We start from the raw sequence: 19519 nt of genomic DNA, 5'->3' as shown, positions 1-19519 counted from the left end.
TGGCCATGTTTACAAAAACAGTTCTTAAAGGAAGAGTAACACCAAAAAATTAAACTGTTTAAAGTTATGAAAATATCATGTAATGTTGCCTTGCACTGACTGGTAAAACTGATCTGTTTGCTTCAGAAACACTGCTATAGTTCATATTAACAAGCTGCTTATGAAGCAATGGGGGAAATAGACAAAAGGCTATATGGTACGAGATTGTTTGAGCTTGAAAACTAGAGCAATCTTAAATAAGCCCCATAGTTACAATAAGATAACAGGCCCAGAGAATATTACAGTAGTAAATTCTTCCCTTATACTACCTGCAGTGCCGGGCCAAGTCAGCCAGGTGCCCAAGGCAATCCGGACGACTTCATTTCCCCTTCTGAAGTATGCACAGGCGCGTGCACTAGGGAGCTGAATCTCACAAGTCAAGCATCCGTGCATGCATGCGCAGAAGAGCGCACGCGTCTAGGAAGGGCCGATTGCTCTCACAAGCGGGGGAAAAGGAACTCTGAACTAGGGGTAAGGTGGCAAAAGAGGTACGGTGCCTGGCGCCCCTCCACATTTGGGCGCTAGGCACGTGCCTCTTCTGCCTACCCCTAGTTCCGGCCCTGACTACCTGTGTCCAGTTACCGATGGTGTGATTATCTCAAATTGTCCAGTAGTGGAATTACTGTTCAGTTTGTTCTTAAATATTTAAACTTTTTGAAAAAGATCGCCTGCTTGTCCACCTATAGAAACCTAGCTCTCAGCTGACTTTCCAGTACATCACATGGGTGTTCATTTGTGTAGAGGTCAGGGCTCTGTGCAGGACCATCTATTTATTTTTTTCATCTCAATAAACCTACATGAACCTCGTTTTGTGTGTTGGCCATTATTGCAGCGAAATGGAAAAAGCCATTCACATACTGTTGCCACAACATACTTTCCCTCAATCTCTGTAACTTTAAATCACTTCCTAAACTTCCTCTGCTTATTTATTAAAAAATCAGAACAGTGGGGAACAATAGTGGGGTAAACGCAAATACCTCAAATTTGTGAGATTATTAGAGCAAAAAACTAAAATTTGTGTGTTTAGAAAATCTCAAATGAAAAAAAATGCCTTAAATTCTGCCCAAGACAACTTCCACTGACTTCTACATGAACAAACTTTTAGATGTTGAAGTTTAACATTTTATTTTTTTATTTTATTTTTTTTACCAAAAAACATTTGAAAATATAACTCGAATATGTGAGTTTTTGTGCAAAAAAAAATCGAATCAGGGCAAAATTAAAATTCAAAGTTGAAAAATCTCCCCCCTTGTGTTTCATACCCCTTCTTCTTTTAGAAAGTAGGCAGGGTACTCCTTACCTCTTGTATCAGTTATTTTTCATTGGTAATCTGTTTGTTCATTGAATACACTAGGTGGAACAACCGGGGGAGCAGGGGGTGCGAGCGGGCCATGGCCTGCACCCCCTCAGGGCCCCCCTGGCAGCCCATGCGCCACTGAAAATGCGGGCCGTACGGGGGGGGCGGGGCCCGGCTGTGCGTCACGCACCAGGGCCTGCCCCCCTCTAGTTAAATCCTTCGAATCGAACGATTCAAAGGATTTTAATCCATCTATTGAACGATTTTCCTTTGATCAGAAATTGCTAGGAAAGCCTTTAGGGACCTTCCCCATAGGCTAACATTCGTGCTCGGTAGGTTTTAGGTGACAAAGTAGGTGGTCACGTTTTTTTTAAAGAGACAGTACTTCAACTATCGAACGGTCGAATAGTCGAACGATTTTTAGTTCGAATCATTCGATTCGAAGTCGTAGTCGAAGTAACCAAAAAAATACATTGAAATTCTAAGTATTTTTCTTTCTAATCCTTCACTCGAGCTAAGTAAATGTGCCCCTCATTCATTTACATGTTAAGAATATTAAAAATAAAGTAAGAACCTTGGAACCACAAAGACGTATTCTGTAGCTTTAAGCTTCACTTGAATCTGGGGTCCTCGCCACAGTTACTCCTTCAAACTTTAAAGAAGCATTACTCTTTCAGACCTGTCCATCAGCTTGCCCGAAAATGAAGCAAGATGTTAGCCTTGTTGCAGCTGCTCACCCATGTAAAAACCATATTTTGCAAAAACATCTTGCGCTAACTTGGATTCCAGAGACATTTTCAAACTCACTGAAGTGTTCCACACAAGCTTTTAGAAAAGGTGTCTAGATACTTTTGACCATGTAATGTATCCATTTGTTTTAGTAAATACTCTTGCAGTGTGTGCTTTAATAATAATTTAATGTTTGATTAATGAATGTTACTTTTGTTTTTCAGGTAACATGGATATATTATTAACAAATAAGCCTATTTCTGTATTTCATACGTACATCCTCCTGGTGTGAAACACGGACAGTCATTCTTTACATACAGAAGGAAAATTCTATAACTGGGATCTGTCCCTGAATATTTTTTTTTTGCAATATTTCTAAACTAAGATCATTCTCAACCATGCTTAAACAAATATTAGCCGATATGTACATCGACCCAGAACTACTGGCAGAACTTAGCGAGGAACAGAAGCAAATCCTGTTCTTTAAAATGAGGCAGGAACAGATTAGACGATGGCAAGAGCAGGAGGCAAAACTCGATCAAAATGGAGATTTAAAGAGGAAGTCTCAACCAAGAAAAGGTAAGGTCTGACTTTGATTAACCATTAGGAGTTTGGAAAACGGCATGCATCCACCTTTTCTACAAGTGAAGCATGTCGTGATTTATAGATGAAGGGGAGAGATGATCCCTATTGCTTATTCAGTGACAAGGGCTGTATTTATCATACAGGCACCTAACAGCCTGTAACTATGGTAGCAGCTTAAGGGGCAGCCTTCAGGTGCTCATGCGGAGCTAAAAAAGCTGTGAAACTCCCTTCACTTTGCCTCTGGATTTCTAATTGGTGCATGTTCAGTACAGGCTGCAGTGCCTAGGGCAGAATGATGGAGGAATTAATGAATATATATGTGTACAATGTATTTGTTACACTGGTTTACCTTCTGGCGTAGAAAAACTTTGCCTTTATTGGAATAAACTATCATGACTAGTGATGGGCGAATCTATCCCGTTTCGCTTCACCGTATAATTTGCAAAATGATGAAAAAATTCACGCAACAGTGATAAATTTGCGGAGCGCATTGAAGTCAATGGGCATCAATATTATTTTGACACATGTCAGTTTTGACGCAAACGACAATTTTTATATGCGTGACTATTTGGTCCAAATGCTTTGAAGTCAATGGGCGAACTAATAATTTTGCACGCTGCAATTTTATAACCTTTTTTTTGTTGCATCGGATTTTTCGTAGGCAAATTTTTTGCAATAGTCATGCTGGAACATTAACTTAATAATCTGACTGGCATTTGTTGCGTCTGTATACACGATCTGTTGTATATTTTGATTAGTTAAGGTTACACATTCTGCCCATGTTCGGCTGATGTGTTAATCCAAACAAAACAAGTTTATTTGTGTTGACACATTTGTACTTGTAGTGAATAATTTATCATCAATTTCCTGGCTACATGGTTATCAAGATGTTATAAAGAGAGTTTGAATGCGTTCCATAAAAAGACTTCCACACTATGCTACTTACTGGTGCTTTATAAACATGTGGTCACAACACCTACAGTATATGTAAGTGTTAAAAGTACAGATGACTGCTAAAAAATGCAAAAGAGTTGGCAGGCCTGGAAATAAAAGCAGGATTTTTTATACTTTGTTAATTCTTAAAGGAACAGTTCAGTATGAAAATAAAAACTGTGTAAATAGATAGGCTGTGCAAAATAAAAAATGTTTCTAATATAGTTAGTTAGCCAAAAATGTAATGTATAAAGGCTGGAGTGAACAGATGTCTAATAAAACAGCCAGAATCCAACTTCCTGCTTTTCAGCTCTATAACTCTGAGCTAGTCAGCGACTTGAAGGAGGGCCACATGGTACATTTCTGTCCAGTGAGTTTGCAATTGATCCTCAGCATTCAGCTCAGATTCAAAAGCAACAGATATTACCCATGTGGCCCCCCTCAAGTCTCTGATTGGTTACCGCCTGGTAGCCAGGGTAACCAGTCAGTGTAAACCAAGAGAGCTGAAAAGCAGGAAGTAGTGTTCTGACTACATGTTATATATAAAATCACTCCAGCCTTTATACATTACATTTTTGGCTAACTAACTATATTAGAAACATTTTTTGTTTTGCACAGCCTGTCTATTTACACAGTTTTTATTTTTACACTGTACAATTCCTTTAACATTACTACTTAGGCTGGAGGTTAGTTACCTGCAGCTTTAAAAAATTATAGTGAAGTTAGCCAGATTTGAAGGCTGTTTCTATGGTTGAGGTTTGTTTATAGATACTCGGTTTTCTGTTAATGGGCAGTCCTGTGGCTTAGTTGTTAGCATTGCTATGTTGCAGCACTAGAGTTCTTGGTTTAATTCCACCCACAGTTTGTATGCTTTACCCATTCTTAAGATGGGCATGCATTATAATGTTGATGGTGCCAAATAGGGGACCAGGGTTGCCACCTTTTTTATGTTAAAATGTACCGCCAGCATTAGAGAGGCAGGTGATGTTAGGGGCAGGTTGTAAGCGGGTTTGGACCTAAGCTTACAAGTGAGTGCTGTTGCGGAAAAGTTTGGGAAATAGAGGGGGAAATAGATTTGTAATACTGGTATCTGCCATAGCGATGAATAACCAGCCTAGGAGAAACCCTAATGGAGAACCATTGTGAGAAGACTGCATAAACGAGCCAAACATAAAAATGATTTGCCTTGCCTTCAATGTGTAGGCTATCGTTAATATATTATTAAACCTAAATCTAGGGACAGTCAGGGCTGAAGCTAGGGGTAGACAGAAGAGGCACATGCCTAGGGCACAATGGTGGGGGATGCATCAGGCATGCACTTTTTTTTGGTCTGCCTACAAACAGTAATGGGTGATCTTCACACTGCTCATTCACCCCCTCTCCTTTGTGTCACCGTAGGAGCGAGTGAGAACGGTTCGGTCAGTATTAAGCCGTTGTGCTGTAACTTCAATGAAATCATTTTTGAGCCACATGTAAAATGTGTACTCATCAAGCGAATTTAAATTAATTTGCATTTATTGATATTCTTAACCCATGAGAAGTACAGAAGCATGACCAGGCAATTGAAGGATTAACTGACACCGATATAATTAACACAAAGTGACGTGTGCATATTCAAAAAAGTAATGTGTGCAGTGGGCACTGAACAGGAAACAAGCATTTTGAGAAAGGCTGTTGTTTCAGCCAAAACGTCGGTCCCCGTTTTTTGCTTGCAATACAGAAATCCGAGATTTTTTAAGTCTTGCGAGTACGTTTTTTTGACATTTTGATGGCGTAACTGCCGAGAGAGCGGGGTCAAGAATATACGCGTCTGCAGGGGGCACAGGTGCACCAGGTAGGGGATCTGTTACCTGGAAATCCATTATACAGAAAGCTTCAAATTATGAAAAGCCTGTCTCACATAGACTGCATTATAATGAAATAATCCAAATTTTTAAAAATGATTTCCTTTTTCTCTGCAATAATGAAAGAATACCTTGCCCTTGATCCAAACTAAGATATAATTAATCCATACTGGAAGCAAAAACAGCATATTTGGATTATGTCATGTTTACATGATTTTCTAGTAGACCAGTTATGACGATCCAAATTACAGAAAGATTTATTATCCGGAAACCACCAGGTCCCGAACATTTTGAATAACAGGTCCAATACCTGTATTTCAAATTGTGGAATCCACACAGGCGTTCAACAGTAACAATGTAATTTACAGTAATTACATTTACAGTAAAACTAAAATGCAAATACAATGCTAAGGAATGTCCAGGGGTCAATGATAGTATGCAGGATGTAAGAAATCCTCCTTGTTTATATAGAAATGTTTTCCTTCTTGTTCATTTTCTGCTTCCCTTCCTTATTTGTATCAGCGTGTATTGGTTTCTGTAATTCTGTTTGTGCCTTCACTCACTTCCAAAGCTTTAAAGGGGTGGTTCACCTTTAAAGTAACTTTTAGTATGTTATAGAATGACCAATTCTAAGCAACTTTTCAATTGGTTTCCATTATTTATTTTTTATAGTTATTTGTCTTTTTCTTATGATTCTTTGCAGCTTTCAAATGGTTGTCGCTGTCCCCTTCTAAAAAAATAAACAAATGCTCTGTAGGGCTACAAATGTATTGTTATTGCTACTTTTTATTGCTGATCCTTCTATTCAGACTCTCTCCTATTCATATTACAATAGGATTCAAATCAGTTAAATAACTCAAAAACGTTCAATAATAAAAAATTAAAACAAATTGCAAATTATCTCAGAATATCGCACTCTATGTCATACTAAAAGTGAACAACCCCTTTAAAAACCATATACCGTATATACTCGAGTATAAGCCGTCCCGAGTATAAGCCGAAGTACCTAATTTTACCTCCAAAAACTGGGAAAGCTTATTGACTCGAGTATAAGCCTAGGGTGAGAAATGCAGCTGCTTCTGGTAAATTTCAATCCAAAAATTTAGGGTTTCTGCTCCCATTGGAGGTGCCAGCATCTCGTTTTTGGATGCCGGTGACCATTCTTGGACGCCGGCGAATATTCTTGGAGACTATTCTTAGGCGACTATTCTTAGGCGACCGTTTTTGCGGTTGACCCAAGTATAAGCTGAGGTACAGTTTTTCATCATATTTTGGGGGCTGAAAAACTCGGCTTATACGGTAATGTGACTCGTTCATATTAAATTGTGTGAAAGGAACACTATTCTGGCTAATTATGACTCCATGCTTGCTTAGTAAATAAGAATACTTTGTAAGAGAAAATAAACTTCTCACAGAAATTAACAACAGAGGTTTAGCAAAGGTTTCGTTTTTGGCCATCTAAATTTTAGGTTCCCTGTAACAGAACAGAACACTTGTGTGGCATTATAGCAAAAAAGGGAAAGTTGTGCTCACCACTAAATTTTAAAGCAATAGACCAGAGTGCAATGAGGCTGTGACTGCAAAATTCATACAAATACAAGAGGTCCTATGCACGCTCCCATTGTTAATATATTAAGGACTTTAAGACATTTTGTACATGCTACTAAAAATGCCATTCCCTCTAAACAAAACAGGGATTGTTTTGCCATATATTGCAATATATATAAGCTGGCCAACTATGTCAGAGTCATCCCTGGTATAGTTAGTCCGACACTCGCTGTCTATTGCCTGGTTATATCATTTACACAGGGACTAAGTTTTACCTGTACCTTACTTACTTTCAATGTTACTCCCAAATGGTTGCCTCCACTGGGTAATAGCTGTAGTTTTTCTATGTAAAAATTGAATATACTACAATATAGAAGACTGTAGTGTTTCATGTACCTGAATAAGGGGAGATAAAGAAATAGCGGGAGCGATTGTCAGACATGCTCCCATGCACCTAAACAAACCACCCAAAAAAAACATTGTTTTCCTGAAACAGATACATTTCTAGGGTCTGTAGTACAGGACTGTGCATATTGATCAAAACCATGGGAGTCCATGTCATTTCAGTTGAACCATAAGACAAGGGCTGCACCCTTGTACAATAAACATTAACAGGCAAGTTAGATCTCTGAAATTTACAGAAAAATATGAGTGGCAGAACATTGTACATTTCTATATTTTCTAGATCTATTTGTGGCTACATGGATGCAGCATGTATTCATGAGTATGTGTGTTACCAAATAAATCAGTGGTTTGTATGAGATACTGGAATAGGAGAGGGCCTCCTGGCTGCTGGGGTCAGTCCTTTTGAAAGCTGCAAAGAGGCATGAAGGCAGATTCTGTCAAAATAGATAATGAAAACCAAATGAAAAGTTGTTCGGATTATGACATTTTATAGCATACTTAAAGTTAACTTAGAGGTGAACTGCCCTTTTAAATGTGGGAAAACAGGTATGTCGTGCTGTTGTCTTTGCTGACTTTTTGGTGTTTTGAATCCTAGAAACTCCAAATGACATTTGCACTATGACTGTTTCCCCTCAGCATTTCTTGTTTCACTGCATAATCCCTATTAAACAGCCCTGGTATTACATTCCTAAAAATAGCATTGTATTGTTTAACAAAGTTAGCTATTCCAGCAATGCAGTTTAAAGAAAAATAATCAAAGCTTAATTGAAGGTGCAGCTTTGAGTACACAACAGAACATTTGCACTCTGTATATTTATAGTCCTACAAATTGTATTAAAGGGACCTACCACATTGCTTTCTTTTGCTAATGCATTCTGCATAGGCAGCAAGAGAAATGCTTCAGCATGAAGTTAAAAATTAATGCAGTTACATTATTATGATAGCTTCAGACCTGGCTACCAGGTTGACATTTTTTGAGCTTTAAATGGCCAATATACCCACCCCTACAACTTTATATAATTACTCAGAGTTCTCTTCTAAAAACTTCTGCAGTAATTTTCCCCTTTGTTTTCATGATAATAATAGTTTAAACAGTGCTAATACCAGGAATGTGTAACAAGAATGCCCTGCTGTTCTGTCTTGATGTTCAGTCAGGAAAATAAAAAAACTCAAGTTACTGATGCAGGAAGTATCTCCTGACCATTCTCTGCTCAGGCCTATGCTAAATGTGACAGGAGTGAAACCCAAAAATGAAATTGCATCTTATGAAACAAATTAAAATTCTAAACAACTTTCCAGTATGCATTCATGAAACATTTTTAATGTAAACATAATTGCTACTGAAAGCAGTAACTTGTGCAAAAGAAGGCATTTTACTGCAGTTATTCCTGTTTTTAATAGAGACCTAAAGAAATCTTATAATGGAATATGGGTACCCTTCCACGAATATGTGCTTAGATGTTTTGCTAATAATGCAAATTGAGCCTTTCTCTTTTGATAGTGTAGAAATGCCCTTGTCGCTGTAACAAGCACAAAAGTGAATTGTTAGCGGTGAGTCATTACAGCGATGTTTCATGACTGATTGAGAAATCCTATTCCTGTTATACCTCATTCCAGTGTTCTGGAATGTACCTCCCTGAAACTGTGTTTTTCTCTGCCTCATGTTACGAATTAGAAGTGTGCTGCTGCAAAAATAAGAGATCTGCCTGATCTGCCTGCAATACAGAAGTTTTTATATTAAATAACAAATACAGTTATGAGAACAAAAAAATTCTTGCTACTAAAAACATTTTTTGTCATTTTGTCATAGGATTTTGGAAGATAATGTATGGCTGCAACAGTATTGGTGTGTTAAGCATTTATGTTGTGCTGACAGATTTGTGCTCTAAGGGCACCGACACGCGTGTGGATTCTCGCCTCGGTTTTGGCGCATTTTTTTTAAAAAAACTGACCGCTGCGTAAATACGCTAGCAGTTTCAAGTATAGGCAATGGCACAATACGCTTTTTAAAAACCGTGCTGCGGACTGCAGCGAAAATCCACACGTGTGTCCAAAGCTTAAGGACAGGGGCATAGTGTGCAGATGATCCACTTTTCTCAGCCTGCATTTTGTATACAGGTAGAGGAAAGAAGAACCACTGTCACCTGGTCCTACAGGCATGGCATTGGCCTGTGTGGTGTTTCACTGAGTAGATGGCATTAAAAATCCACTGAAATCCACTCAAAGATTAAGCACATGAAGCACAGTAAACGGAAAAATACATTTATTGCATACATGAGAAACAAGACAGGGGCATAGTGTGCAGATGATCCACTTTTCTCAGCCTGCATTTTGTATACAGGTGGAGGAAAGAAGAACCACTGTCACCTGGTCCTACAGGCATGGCATTGGCCTGTGTGGTGATTCACTGAGTAGATGGCATTAAAAATCCACTGAAATCCACTCAAAGATTAAGCACATGAAGCACAGGAAACGGAAAAATACATTTACTATCTAGATATCCTAGCCCAGAGATAGCCATTGATTATTAAGGTCAGTTGCCACATATCTATGCCCCCAGTTTGTGGGTGTTACTTCACACACCTGCACATGATGTTACATCTACTACGTGTGACATCACTGCTGCTACATGTGACGTCGCACTTCCCAGGAATCACCACCTCACCCCCCAGCATTCATCAGTTGTTGAATGCAATGTTATTATATTACTAGATAGTTTTCAGCAAGACAGGCTGGCCAGACACCCTAGGCAACCTGGCAAACAAACTCCCCCTCCCCCACAGTGCATACATGAGAAACAAGACCATGAACAGGCGTGCACTTGAGAGAGTGCTTTTTGATGGTGGGAGCAGGGAGAGGTAAACTACAAGAGTGTCACAGATTAGGGAAAGGTAACAGAAAAGGCACATGCCTAGCACCTGCTTCTCCAATCATTGTGATCTAGGCATGCCTACTCCTAGTTTGAGCCCTGCAGCATCCTGTGAAAACTATTTTGTGAACTACATTACTTCCTTGTCAAGGGAAACTCCAATTTCCAATGATTATTTGTTACTGTTGTATTTTGTTCTATGTATACTCAAACATTAACTTGTTCAAAATAAATGAGATGTCTACTTTTTTCTGTATAAAAAACTGCCCCTCAACTAACAGTTTGCAGTTGGGGGGAAAGGTTCGGTTTGTTTATATACAAGGCTGGTGATTTGTTTTTATTGTGCTTGTTATCATAGGCTGAGGGTGATTGTTGTGTTTGGACAAGCTAAATAAAGATATTATGAACACTGATTCCTTTTCCCAGGTACAATTTCATGTATAATACCCAAGAACAAATAAAATAATAAGATAATACATATAGTACCTATTGTGTATATATATACATTCCACAACTAGATTGACTAGATTGTTCTAAACTGTAAAGCAGACAAGAAGACTATTTGAATATTGTTTGGCCTTAAACTCCTATAATTGGGTGTAGTAAGCAGTTTAATTAATAATGATTAACAATAAATGTGGCTATAGCTATAAAGCAACAAGATAAATATGGCATGTTTAGTGCGGGAAGTGGTAGAATCTTACCATTATCGTGACAATAAAAGGGCAAAATACTGTATCTGCAACATTTAATTGAGTAAAACATACTCTGGTGATTTCAGAAAAGAAAGTATTGCCAATACCTGTATTTGATTTCAACGGGGTGCTCCCACTTTTATTCAAGGTGCTTCCAGACACTTAACAATGGATCAAACGTTTCGGGACCGCATGGCCCTTCCTCAGTGATACCCAACCATAGAGCGTGTACATATTTATAGACATTCAAACAGCGACCTCTTGTGGTGGTCGATACAAAATACTTTAAAACAATTAAATAACAGTGTAACAATGTTAAAAGCATCACAGTGTATCCATTTCACTTTCAAAACCTGTTTCTCAATGTGACTATCATTATAGATACATATAAATGGATTCAAATTACTAAAATACTCCTTTATCATGTGAATCGTGAATTATTATTCTCTATTTAACAATTGGTAACATTAACCCATTAATCCTCAACCTGAGTGATATACTCCATGCTTACAAAAAACACTATTTACACTTTACAACACATAGTTTGTTAACATACTGATATTTGTTACTCACTGACTATAGTACAATTAGCTGGATGATGCATACATCTCACTTCTTATTGAAGATGTTCCTTATTTTAATGCTACTGCTTGTGTTTCCTCCGAGTCACAGGGGTTTGCGCAGTGGTGTCCATTGATGCTGATTCTTTTCTGAGATTTATACTGGCGTGTGGCTAGGCCAGGGCCATATATACCTGCATCCCCTGCTACGATTATTTTATACTCTGGTGATTTCCCTTTCACTGTTCTTTTCTGTAAATCACTGTAAATGGCTTTCTAAAAATTGGGATCGATTTGGAAGATTTTCACTAGATATTTAGATTAGTGTTCATTATGTAAATCCAGAGAGACTTGTGCTTACACACTATTTATATGATCAATGCACATGCAAGATATTTTGTACATTCAGCATATGATGTGTCTCACATGCACGAATTAAGCAAGAGCCATGGGTGTGTGAAACAGCACGTTTTACCATAGCCAAATAATCATATATGCACATAATTAGTCACACGTGCTTGCGTTTAATATTCATGTATCTTTGACTGCAGTTAGTGAGCTGGTAGTACAGAAAAAAATGACTACATTATGAAAAATGTCACACAAGGTACCGTGTTTATTTTCATTGTCAGACTGGTCCTCCAAGGGCCTGTTCAGAGAATTTGCCATGGAGGGCTCACTCTCAGAACTACAAAATAGGTTTATATAGTGCAAGATTTAACAGGTGTCATATACAGCTATAGGGAAAAATAATACAAAGCTTATAAGAATTGTACTTGGCTGGGGCCCATGGGGAAATGCTCTTACAGGCCTGCCCAACCCTGTTTATTCTTAGTTAAAAATGACAAGCACCATTCACAACATTTTCAGATATTAATGGCTTCTAACAGATGAGTTTACTGTGTTCAGCACAAGCCCTGTGAATTGAATGGAGTATATTGCCCATTTCATACTAAACCATAAAGTAGCTCCAAGAAATCTGGGCCTTGGCCCACCCAAGATGCTCCAACTGCTCCTGTTGAATGCAGTGTAATGTCTTGCAGAATCAACTTTCCTCGCTCTGTGTAGGCTTTTAAGCTAAGCATTGTGATGCAATGTGTGTGAAGACGCACAGAACTACTAGTAGCAGCTACTTGCAATGGCTACAAAATAGACAATAATGATAATTGGCTATTAGCAGCAGCTACTTGTTGTGGCTACAACATACCCTGCTATAGGCAATACTGAGAATTGCCTCTGCTAAAACACATGTTGTTTTTGTGTCTTCACACTGGGGATCCTAATGGAATCACAGTCTTGCCGACTGTCTAAATTGTGTTCTTTTCTCAGTAATGCATCATTGGTCACTGGTTCTAGTTTGGATGCAGGGGTCTAGTATAAGTTTCCTGCCAGGTTAATGTCTGCACTGAAACTCATTAAGTTGTTATTGCCACAGGCACAATTTTGAGTGTAAGTAACCAACAGAACGAACAGAAATGTTGTTTAGTTTGACAGTCTGGCCAGACTCCCATGAAAATATTATTCAATCAATTAACACGTTTTTTTGACAAGGATACAGTTATGCAATATTATTTTCCACTAGCATCTTCTTTCAGACTCACAGGTAAAATTACTATGTAAATATAATTAGTAATGCAGTCATAGGTATTGTAGGTGTGTTATAGGATAGTCACTTCCGTTTGCTTTTATAAAAGCTCAAGGTTCACAATTGATTCACCAGCTATTAGAAGTAATGATCTTGGTTGATGTGTACACGAGTTTGCTCATTTTTAAATCATTAAATGCAAATATTGCTTCTAAGGTCAGCTGGTTTGAAGCAGGGGTGTCTGGCAATAGCCTTTGGGCAGATATCATTTGGGCAGGTTTGATTTTGCTATCAGATCGAGGACTGCATCTACCCATAGTTGCGGTTCTGGTCCCAACTGCCTGCCTTGTCACAATTATGCTTACATTGGGCATATTGGTTAAAGAACCACTTGTTTGGCAACCTCGCCAAACAAGCTGATTTTATAATGTATGGCAACCTTAAGCATACAAAGCATGGCTTGATATGTAATGCAAGGCACTAAGTTTTACCAAGTGGAGTAATTTTATAGCAACCGATAAAATGTTAGCTTTGAATCAGGTGCCCAGTAAATGCTACCTGCTGACTGGTTTCTTTAGGTAACTGCTAGGGTTGCCACCCTTCCTATATATTTATCTTTTTTTTCTATTAATAACATTGGGATCAGACATCATTTTTACCGGTCGGACCAGTAAAATACCGGCCAGGTAGTAACCATAGTCACTGCACCTGGGAAACCTTAGTGCATCTTATAACATTACCCCCTTATTCTCTTAATCTCTAAATCAGTTATGTCATTGGTGGGATGGTTCAGCTCGACAGACTGCACATGAACTGATTTTAATGCAGTGGTGGAGAGTGTGCCTCTGTGGGTAGCCAACAGGCTGTCAAATAAAAATGTTTATTTTGAATTGTGATAGAGCTATTAGGCAGGAGTCACCCTGCTAGAAATCAATAGCAGCAAATATAAACCCATTAGCATTAGAAACTTCAGCTCGGAGAGGCAATATAGCAAATAGTAAATGATGAAAGGTTGGCACATACCGGACCACACTCCAAAAGTTAGATGTAGTAAAAAAAATGTTTATTATAGTAAAAACATCACAGCAAGAGACCTTTATGTATGTATGTATGTGCCAGCCTTTCATCATTACTATTTGAAGAATCTGTTGCCCTGCTGCTCCCCTTGTCTTTTCAATTGCGGGCAGATTTCAGCGAAAAATGTCACGTTTAAGTCCTGAAATCCACCCCGTCTACTTGCACCCGAGCGGATAAAATACTTCATCGTGCAGGCAGAGCTGGAGCGTATAAGCAGTGTGGGAGTAGATTCTCCGCTGGCAGAGATCTGCTGTAGTATGGCCCTAGCCTTAACTTCTGTGATAGAAATACAGCCATGCCATAGAACTCAAAAAAGTGTTGGGAGGTGAACAACCCCTTTAAAGTGATACTGACACTAAAAAAATATTATTTAAAATATTAATATGCATCAAAAGTTACCTATAGCTCATGTTGATCGTTTTTCACTGACAGTTCTGCTTTTGTATGTAATTGTAATTTGAAGTTTCTAAACTGACTGACTGTTTTGCCAACCTGACTGTCCCTTCTCAACATGTCAGTTAGGGTTTCTAATGCTAACAGACTACTGAAGCTCAAATATGGCAGCACCCTCAAAGAGGAACATGAGGGATGAGATGGGGAATGTAAAAGTATCTGTAAATACTTTTAGCAACCAATCAGTGGGTAGCTTTTTTCAGCCAGCTGCAAGGAAAACAATGAAAGCAAATATCCAATTAGTTGCTATTGTTAATTGCCCATGTGCAAATTTGCCCAGTGTTTATAAATGACCTGGAGTATTTCTTTAATTAGATAAACCCTACAGGTTTTAAGGAGTCAATAATTTAATAATCTCCAGTATCCTGCCTAACTTCAAAACAGATTGCTCCATTTGTCGCCCTAGCTTTTATGTCCCTACATTTTCATGTATAATAACAAATGGCCTAAGAATCAGGCCCAATGTTAGAGTGCTGTAAAAACAAATTACTTTCAAATAAAGTCAGACTACACCACATCGTACCACACAGTACGGCACAGAGCTGTTGCCAGCTGTTTCCTAGATAATCATTTCTTTGTATTTAAGATCAAAATTACCCCATGTATAGTGAAACAGAACCCTATTCAACAGATTTTGAATGGAAAGAAACTGTTTCCTTATCAGATGGGAAAGACTATTTTGCAACAGGAAAGCCGTATTAGCTTTGTCCTTCCCTCACATTTGAGGTTCTAAGTAAATCTTATACAGGTATAAGATCTATTATCCAGAATGCCTGGGAGCTGGGGTTTTCTGGATAAAGGAATCTTCATGGTTTTTCCATACCATAAGCTTGTTAAAAAAATAAACCCAATAGGATTGTTTTGCTGACAATATGGATAAATGTAGCTTAGTTACAATCAAGTGCAAGGTACTGTTCTATTATTACAGAGAAAAGGGAACTAAACTTTAGAATTATTTGTGTACAATAGTCTATGAAAGATGACATTCCTGTAATTTGTAGCATTCTGCATAATCAGTGTAACGGATGCCTGTATTAGAATATACAATATGGTTTATCGATGTATACAGATTACTATGCATAGAAAGAAAAATAAATCTTTTAACCTGTTCGATCGACCAAACAACCGATCTCCGCCAGATGAAAAATGTCGGGACTCGCCACACACGGTCCGAAAATCGTACGATTCCTCGATTTGTACGATCAAATGTTTGCGTCTATGGCCAGTTTACCCCTAGGTGCAGATTCTGTCCAGCGGAGTTCACGGGCGCCATGTTTTTTTCATAGTTTTAGGGGGTTATTTATTAAAGGTTGAGTTGTGTTTTCCTGAAAAAGTTTTTCAAGGGTAGTTTTCAGTAAAAACCTTGAATATTTCAGGATTAAAATAAATAGACGTTTTTGAGATTTATTATGCCCCGGAGCTGTAAAAAGCCATAATCCAAAAATACTCCAGCTAAAACCTGTCATAGTCATGTCAAAGTCTCAAAAAATCGATCAATTTTAGGTATTAGAAGTTTTTCTCATCGATAACACAATCAATTCAAGTTTCGTGCTTTTCTCCCCGATTGTATTAATTGGAGTTTTTTCATAAATAAGAAAACATTCCAGTTGTGAGTATATTTGAGGTAGAAAAAAACCTCACAAACATTATAACAGTATATAGCTGGAGGACTATGACTTCCCAGAAGGAACTTGTGTGATTAAAATATCCCATGATTCAATGCTTTATTTATGGTATAGTGTTAGAAAACTGATGACATTTTCATCTATTGCAATGCCATTTTAGCAAGTTCACTACCTGTCTCAATCAGAGACAGCTGCAGCTGACATTTATAATTAGAGAACCCTAGTGTTGCCCTAAAGCTATAGCTTCAGAACAGTAACTGATACAGTAACTGGGCCAGAATGTACAGAATTGCTGGAGTGCAAACAATTTGAGCAGAAAGGGCACAGTTATGCATCAAGCAAAATATACAATCTTGTAAAACTGTAGGTCCCTTTTCCAAAGGCCAAATTCCTGCAGAGTTTTAGTTTCAGTACCAGCCCCTTTGTTGTTATGCTAGTTTGTCTGTAATAAGATTCAAATTCCATCCAAATTAAAGGGTTGGTTCACATTTAAGTTAACTTTTAGTATGTTATAGAATGACTCATTATAAGCAACTTCTCTTAGGGGCACCCAAGATAGAAATTCAGGCATTATTTCTTTCTTTTTTTTAGGTTTTTAATTATTTGCCGCCTTCTGACTCTTGAGGGTCACTTACCTCATCTACATAACAAATTCTCTGTCACGCTACAAATGTATTGTTATTGTTACTTATTATTACTCATCTTTCTATTCAGGCCCTCTCCTATGCAAATTCCAGCCTCTTCTTCAAATCAATGCATGGTTACTAGGGTAATTAGGATCCTAGCAACCAAGCCCAGATTTGTGGTGAGGCCACAAAGGCCCGGGCCTAGGGCTGCAGGATTGTAGGGGCGGCATGCCACCCATCCACATTCTAAGCAGCGAAAAAGGAGTTAATCCCCAAAAAAACACAAATAATTAAAAATGAAAACCAATTGCAAATTGTCTCAGAATTTCATTCTCTGCGTCATGCTAAAAGTTAATTTAAAGGTGAACAACCCCAGTTCAGTGTAAAAATAAAAACTGGGTAAATAGATAGGCTGTGCAAAATAAAAAAATGTTTCTAATATAGTTTGACAAAAATGTAATCTATAAAGGTTGGAGTGTGCAGATGTCTAATATAACAGAACAGAACTTCCTGCATTTCAGCTCTCTAACTCTGAGTTAGTCAGTGACTTTAAGGGGGGGACACATGGGATATAACTGTTCAGTGAGTTTGCAATTAATCTTTAGCGTGCAGCTCAGATTCAAAAGCAAACTGTTATGACCCATGTGCCCCCCTCAAGTTACTGCCTGGTAACCAGTGGAAACCAAGAGAGCTGCAAAGCAGGAAGTAGTGTTCTCGCTGTTATGTTAGACATCCAGTCACTCCAGCCTTTTAACTGTACGTTACATTTTTGGCTAACTGACTATACTATGACTTCCTTTAAGTCAGAAATCTTATGTTTCTGTATAATGAACTAAAAAATAAAGCATACCAAATAAAACATTGTTCCATTTGTTTTTCACAATTAACTTGTATCTTGTGTGTGATATGTTTACGAATTCCTTTCTTTGTAGCCTTTAACAAATCTGTACATTGGAAGTTTGGAGCTGATCAGGAAGTCTGGGTCTGGGTTATGGGAGAACATCCGTCTGATAAATCCTATGATGAAATCTGTGATGACATTTTTGCAGAAAGGGCACGCAAAGAAGCAAAAAAAGAAGCAGAGGAGTTAAGGTAAACTTGCTTTCTGCTATTGATTGGGTTTTTGGTAGGAAAATATATTTTAGAAATAGTAAACCTTATTGTTAACATGGGGCAAATTTAAACCTGGACAGTAAACCAAGGCGAGTAGTCATATATTTGCTTTCCTTGTTCTACCTTTAACAGGTTGAAAATATCTAATCACTGATTAGTTGCTATGGGTTACTGCAAAGGTTCAGATTTACCCAGTATTGACTATAAATGGAAAATATTCCAGCAGAATATAATACCAATATTGGAGTAACTTTTTTTTCTGTACAGGCAATGGTTTATTTTGAAGTGTGCTACAAAACTGTTGTAGAATATAAATACACTATTATAAAGGATGGTACTAATTGAGTAGCCAGATTACATAGTACTGGCATGTCTTGTTCTTTACTGAGCACTATACACACACACAGACCAATGCATACATCTGATTGGATTGGCTGACCCCTTAAAATCCAACAGAATGCAGATGGTAAATAGGTAAAATTATAATGCTGGCCTATGCAGAGATTTGTGTTGGCTCACTTTTGTAGGTAACTCATATCTGCAATCATATGACTGACTACACTTTGGTATTTGGGAGGTTTTGTAATAAAAGTTGTAAAGGTTGTACAGGTCCACTCAACTATGCTATAGGCAACTGCAACAGTCTGCAAATAAAAGTGATTTCTTACTTAGGTATGTTTATGCAATCCATACTAACGTTTTGAGTCATCCTTGTGAAATGTAAAGAACCATTGTGACTGTGTTAACTTACACAGGTGCTTTCATCATTGTTGAGCCGTTTACTGATTAATTTCTTGCTGAAGATATGTGATGTTATGCACTGCTGTATGACTATGACTCCTACTGCTGTTTTTTAGCATTGTTTTCTCTTTAAAGCCTAGGCATGTTTGAGCAGAAAAGAGAGCAAGGTAATATTGGGTGTTGTAGTGAAACAACATGGCTGATGATCTGCTCTATATAATATAGAAATAGATGTTCATGCCACCTTACAGGTATTTTAAGCACAGTTCTTGAATAATGCAAAGTCTCAGGGCAATGTTCAAGACCTTCCTTGCATGACATGCTAAGTGGTCATGGTTATATCTTATCTTGCTTCCAATCAGTAACTAACTATTTTCAGTCAGTTGCAGCAAGAGTAATGAGAGCAAAATGTGAATGACTGCCCTGGGTTAGTGCCCAGTTACAAATTTGTGAACCATTGGTAAATAAGCCCATGGTTTAAAGCACCCTTTTCATTGTTACAGAGAAAACTGACCATCTGTGGTTAAGGTAAGTATTTCTGTGGATTTATTTCACAGAAGGCCTCCTTTACAATTAGCAGGCAAGAAGGACAACATTGCCATTATGAGATATAAGTCATTCACAAATATTGGGCAGATTGCTTTCACGTCATATCACATTGTATTACATTAAGTTTGCACAAAAAAATATAAGTAAAGGGAACCCTGGTCAGTGGTGTAAAGTACATAATTATCTTGCGCCATATTGCTCTGTGCAGGTCGCGCCAAAATTTCCTATATGGAAGCAATAGAAGTT

The 19519-nt window shown here is 38.0% G+C and overlaps 1 protein-coding gene across 1 annotated transcript in view; it reads left to right on the top strand.

Annotated features, from left to right (window-relative positions):
- sh2d4a.L (SH2 domain containing 4A L homeolog) overlaps window positions 1-19519 on the top strand; it is a 44919-nt gene that overhangs the window by 6195 nt on the left and 19205 nt on the right. The window contains exons 2-3 of the mRNA XM_018254283.2: window positions 2290-2644; window positions 17803-17962. Of these exons, the coding sequence (XP_018109772.1) occupies window positions 2464-2644; window positions 17803-17962 (341 nt within the window). The 5' untranslated portion in view covers window positions 2290-2463. The remainder of the gene's footprint in view (window positions 1-2289; window positions 2645-17802; window positions 17963-19519) is intronic.

The sequence above is a fragment of the Xenopus laevis genome, chromosome 1L, assembly GCF_017654675.1.
Source record: "Xenopus laevis strain J_2021 chromosome 1L, Xenopus_laevis_v10.1, whole genome shotgun sequence".
Lineage (NCBI taxonomy): Eukaryota > Metazoa > Chordata > Amphibia > Anura > Pipidae > Xenopus > Xenopus laevis.
Note: the sequence above shows the minus strand (reverse complement) of the source record. Positions and strands in the feature narration are given on the sequence as shown.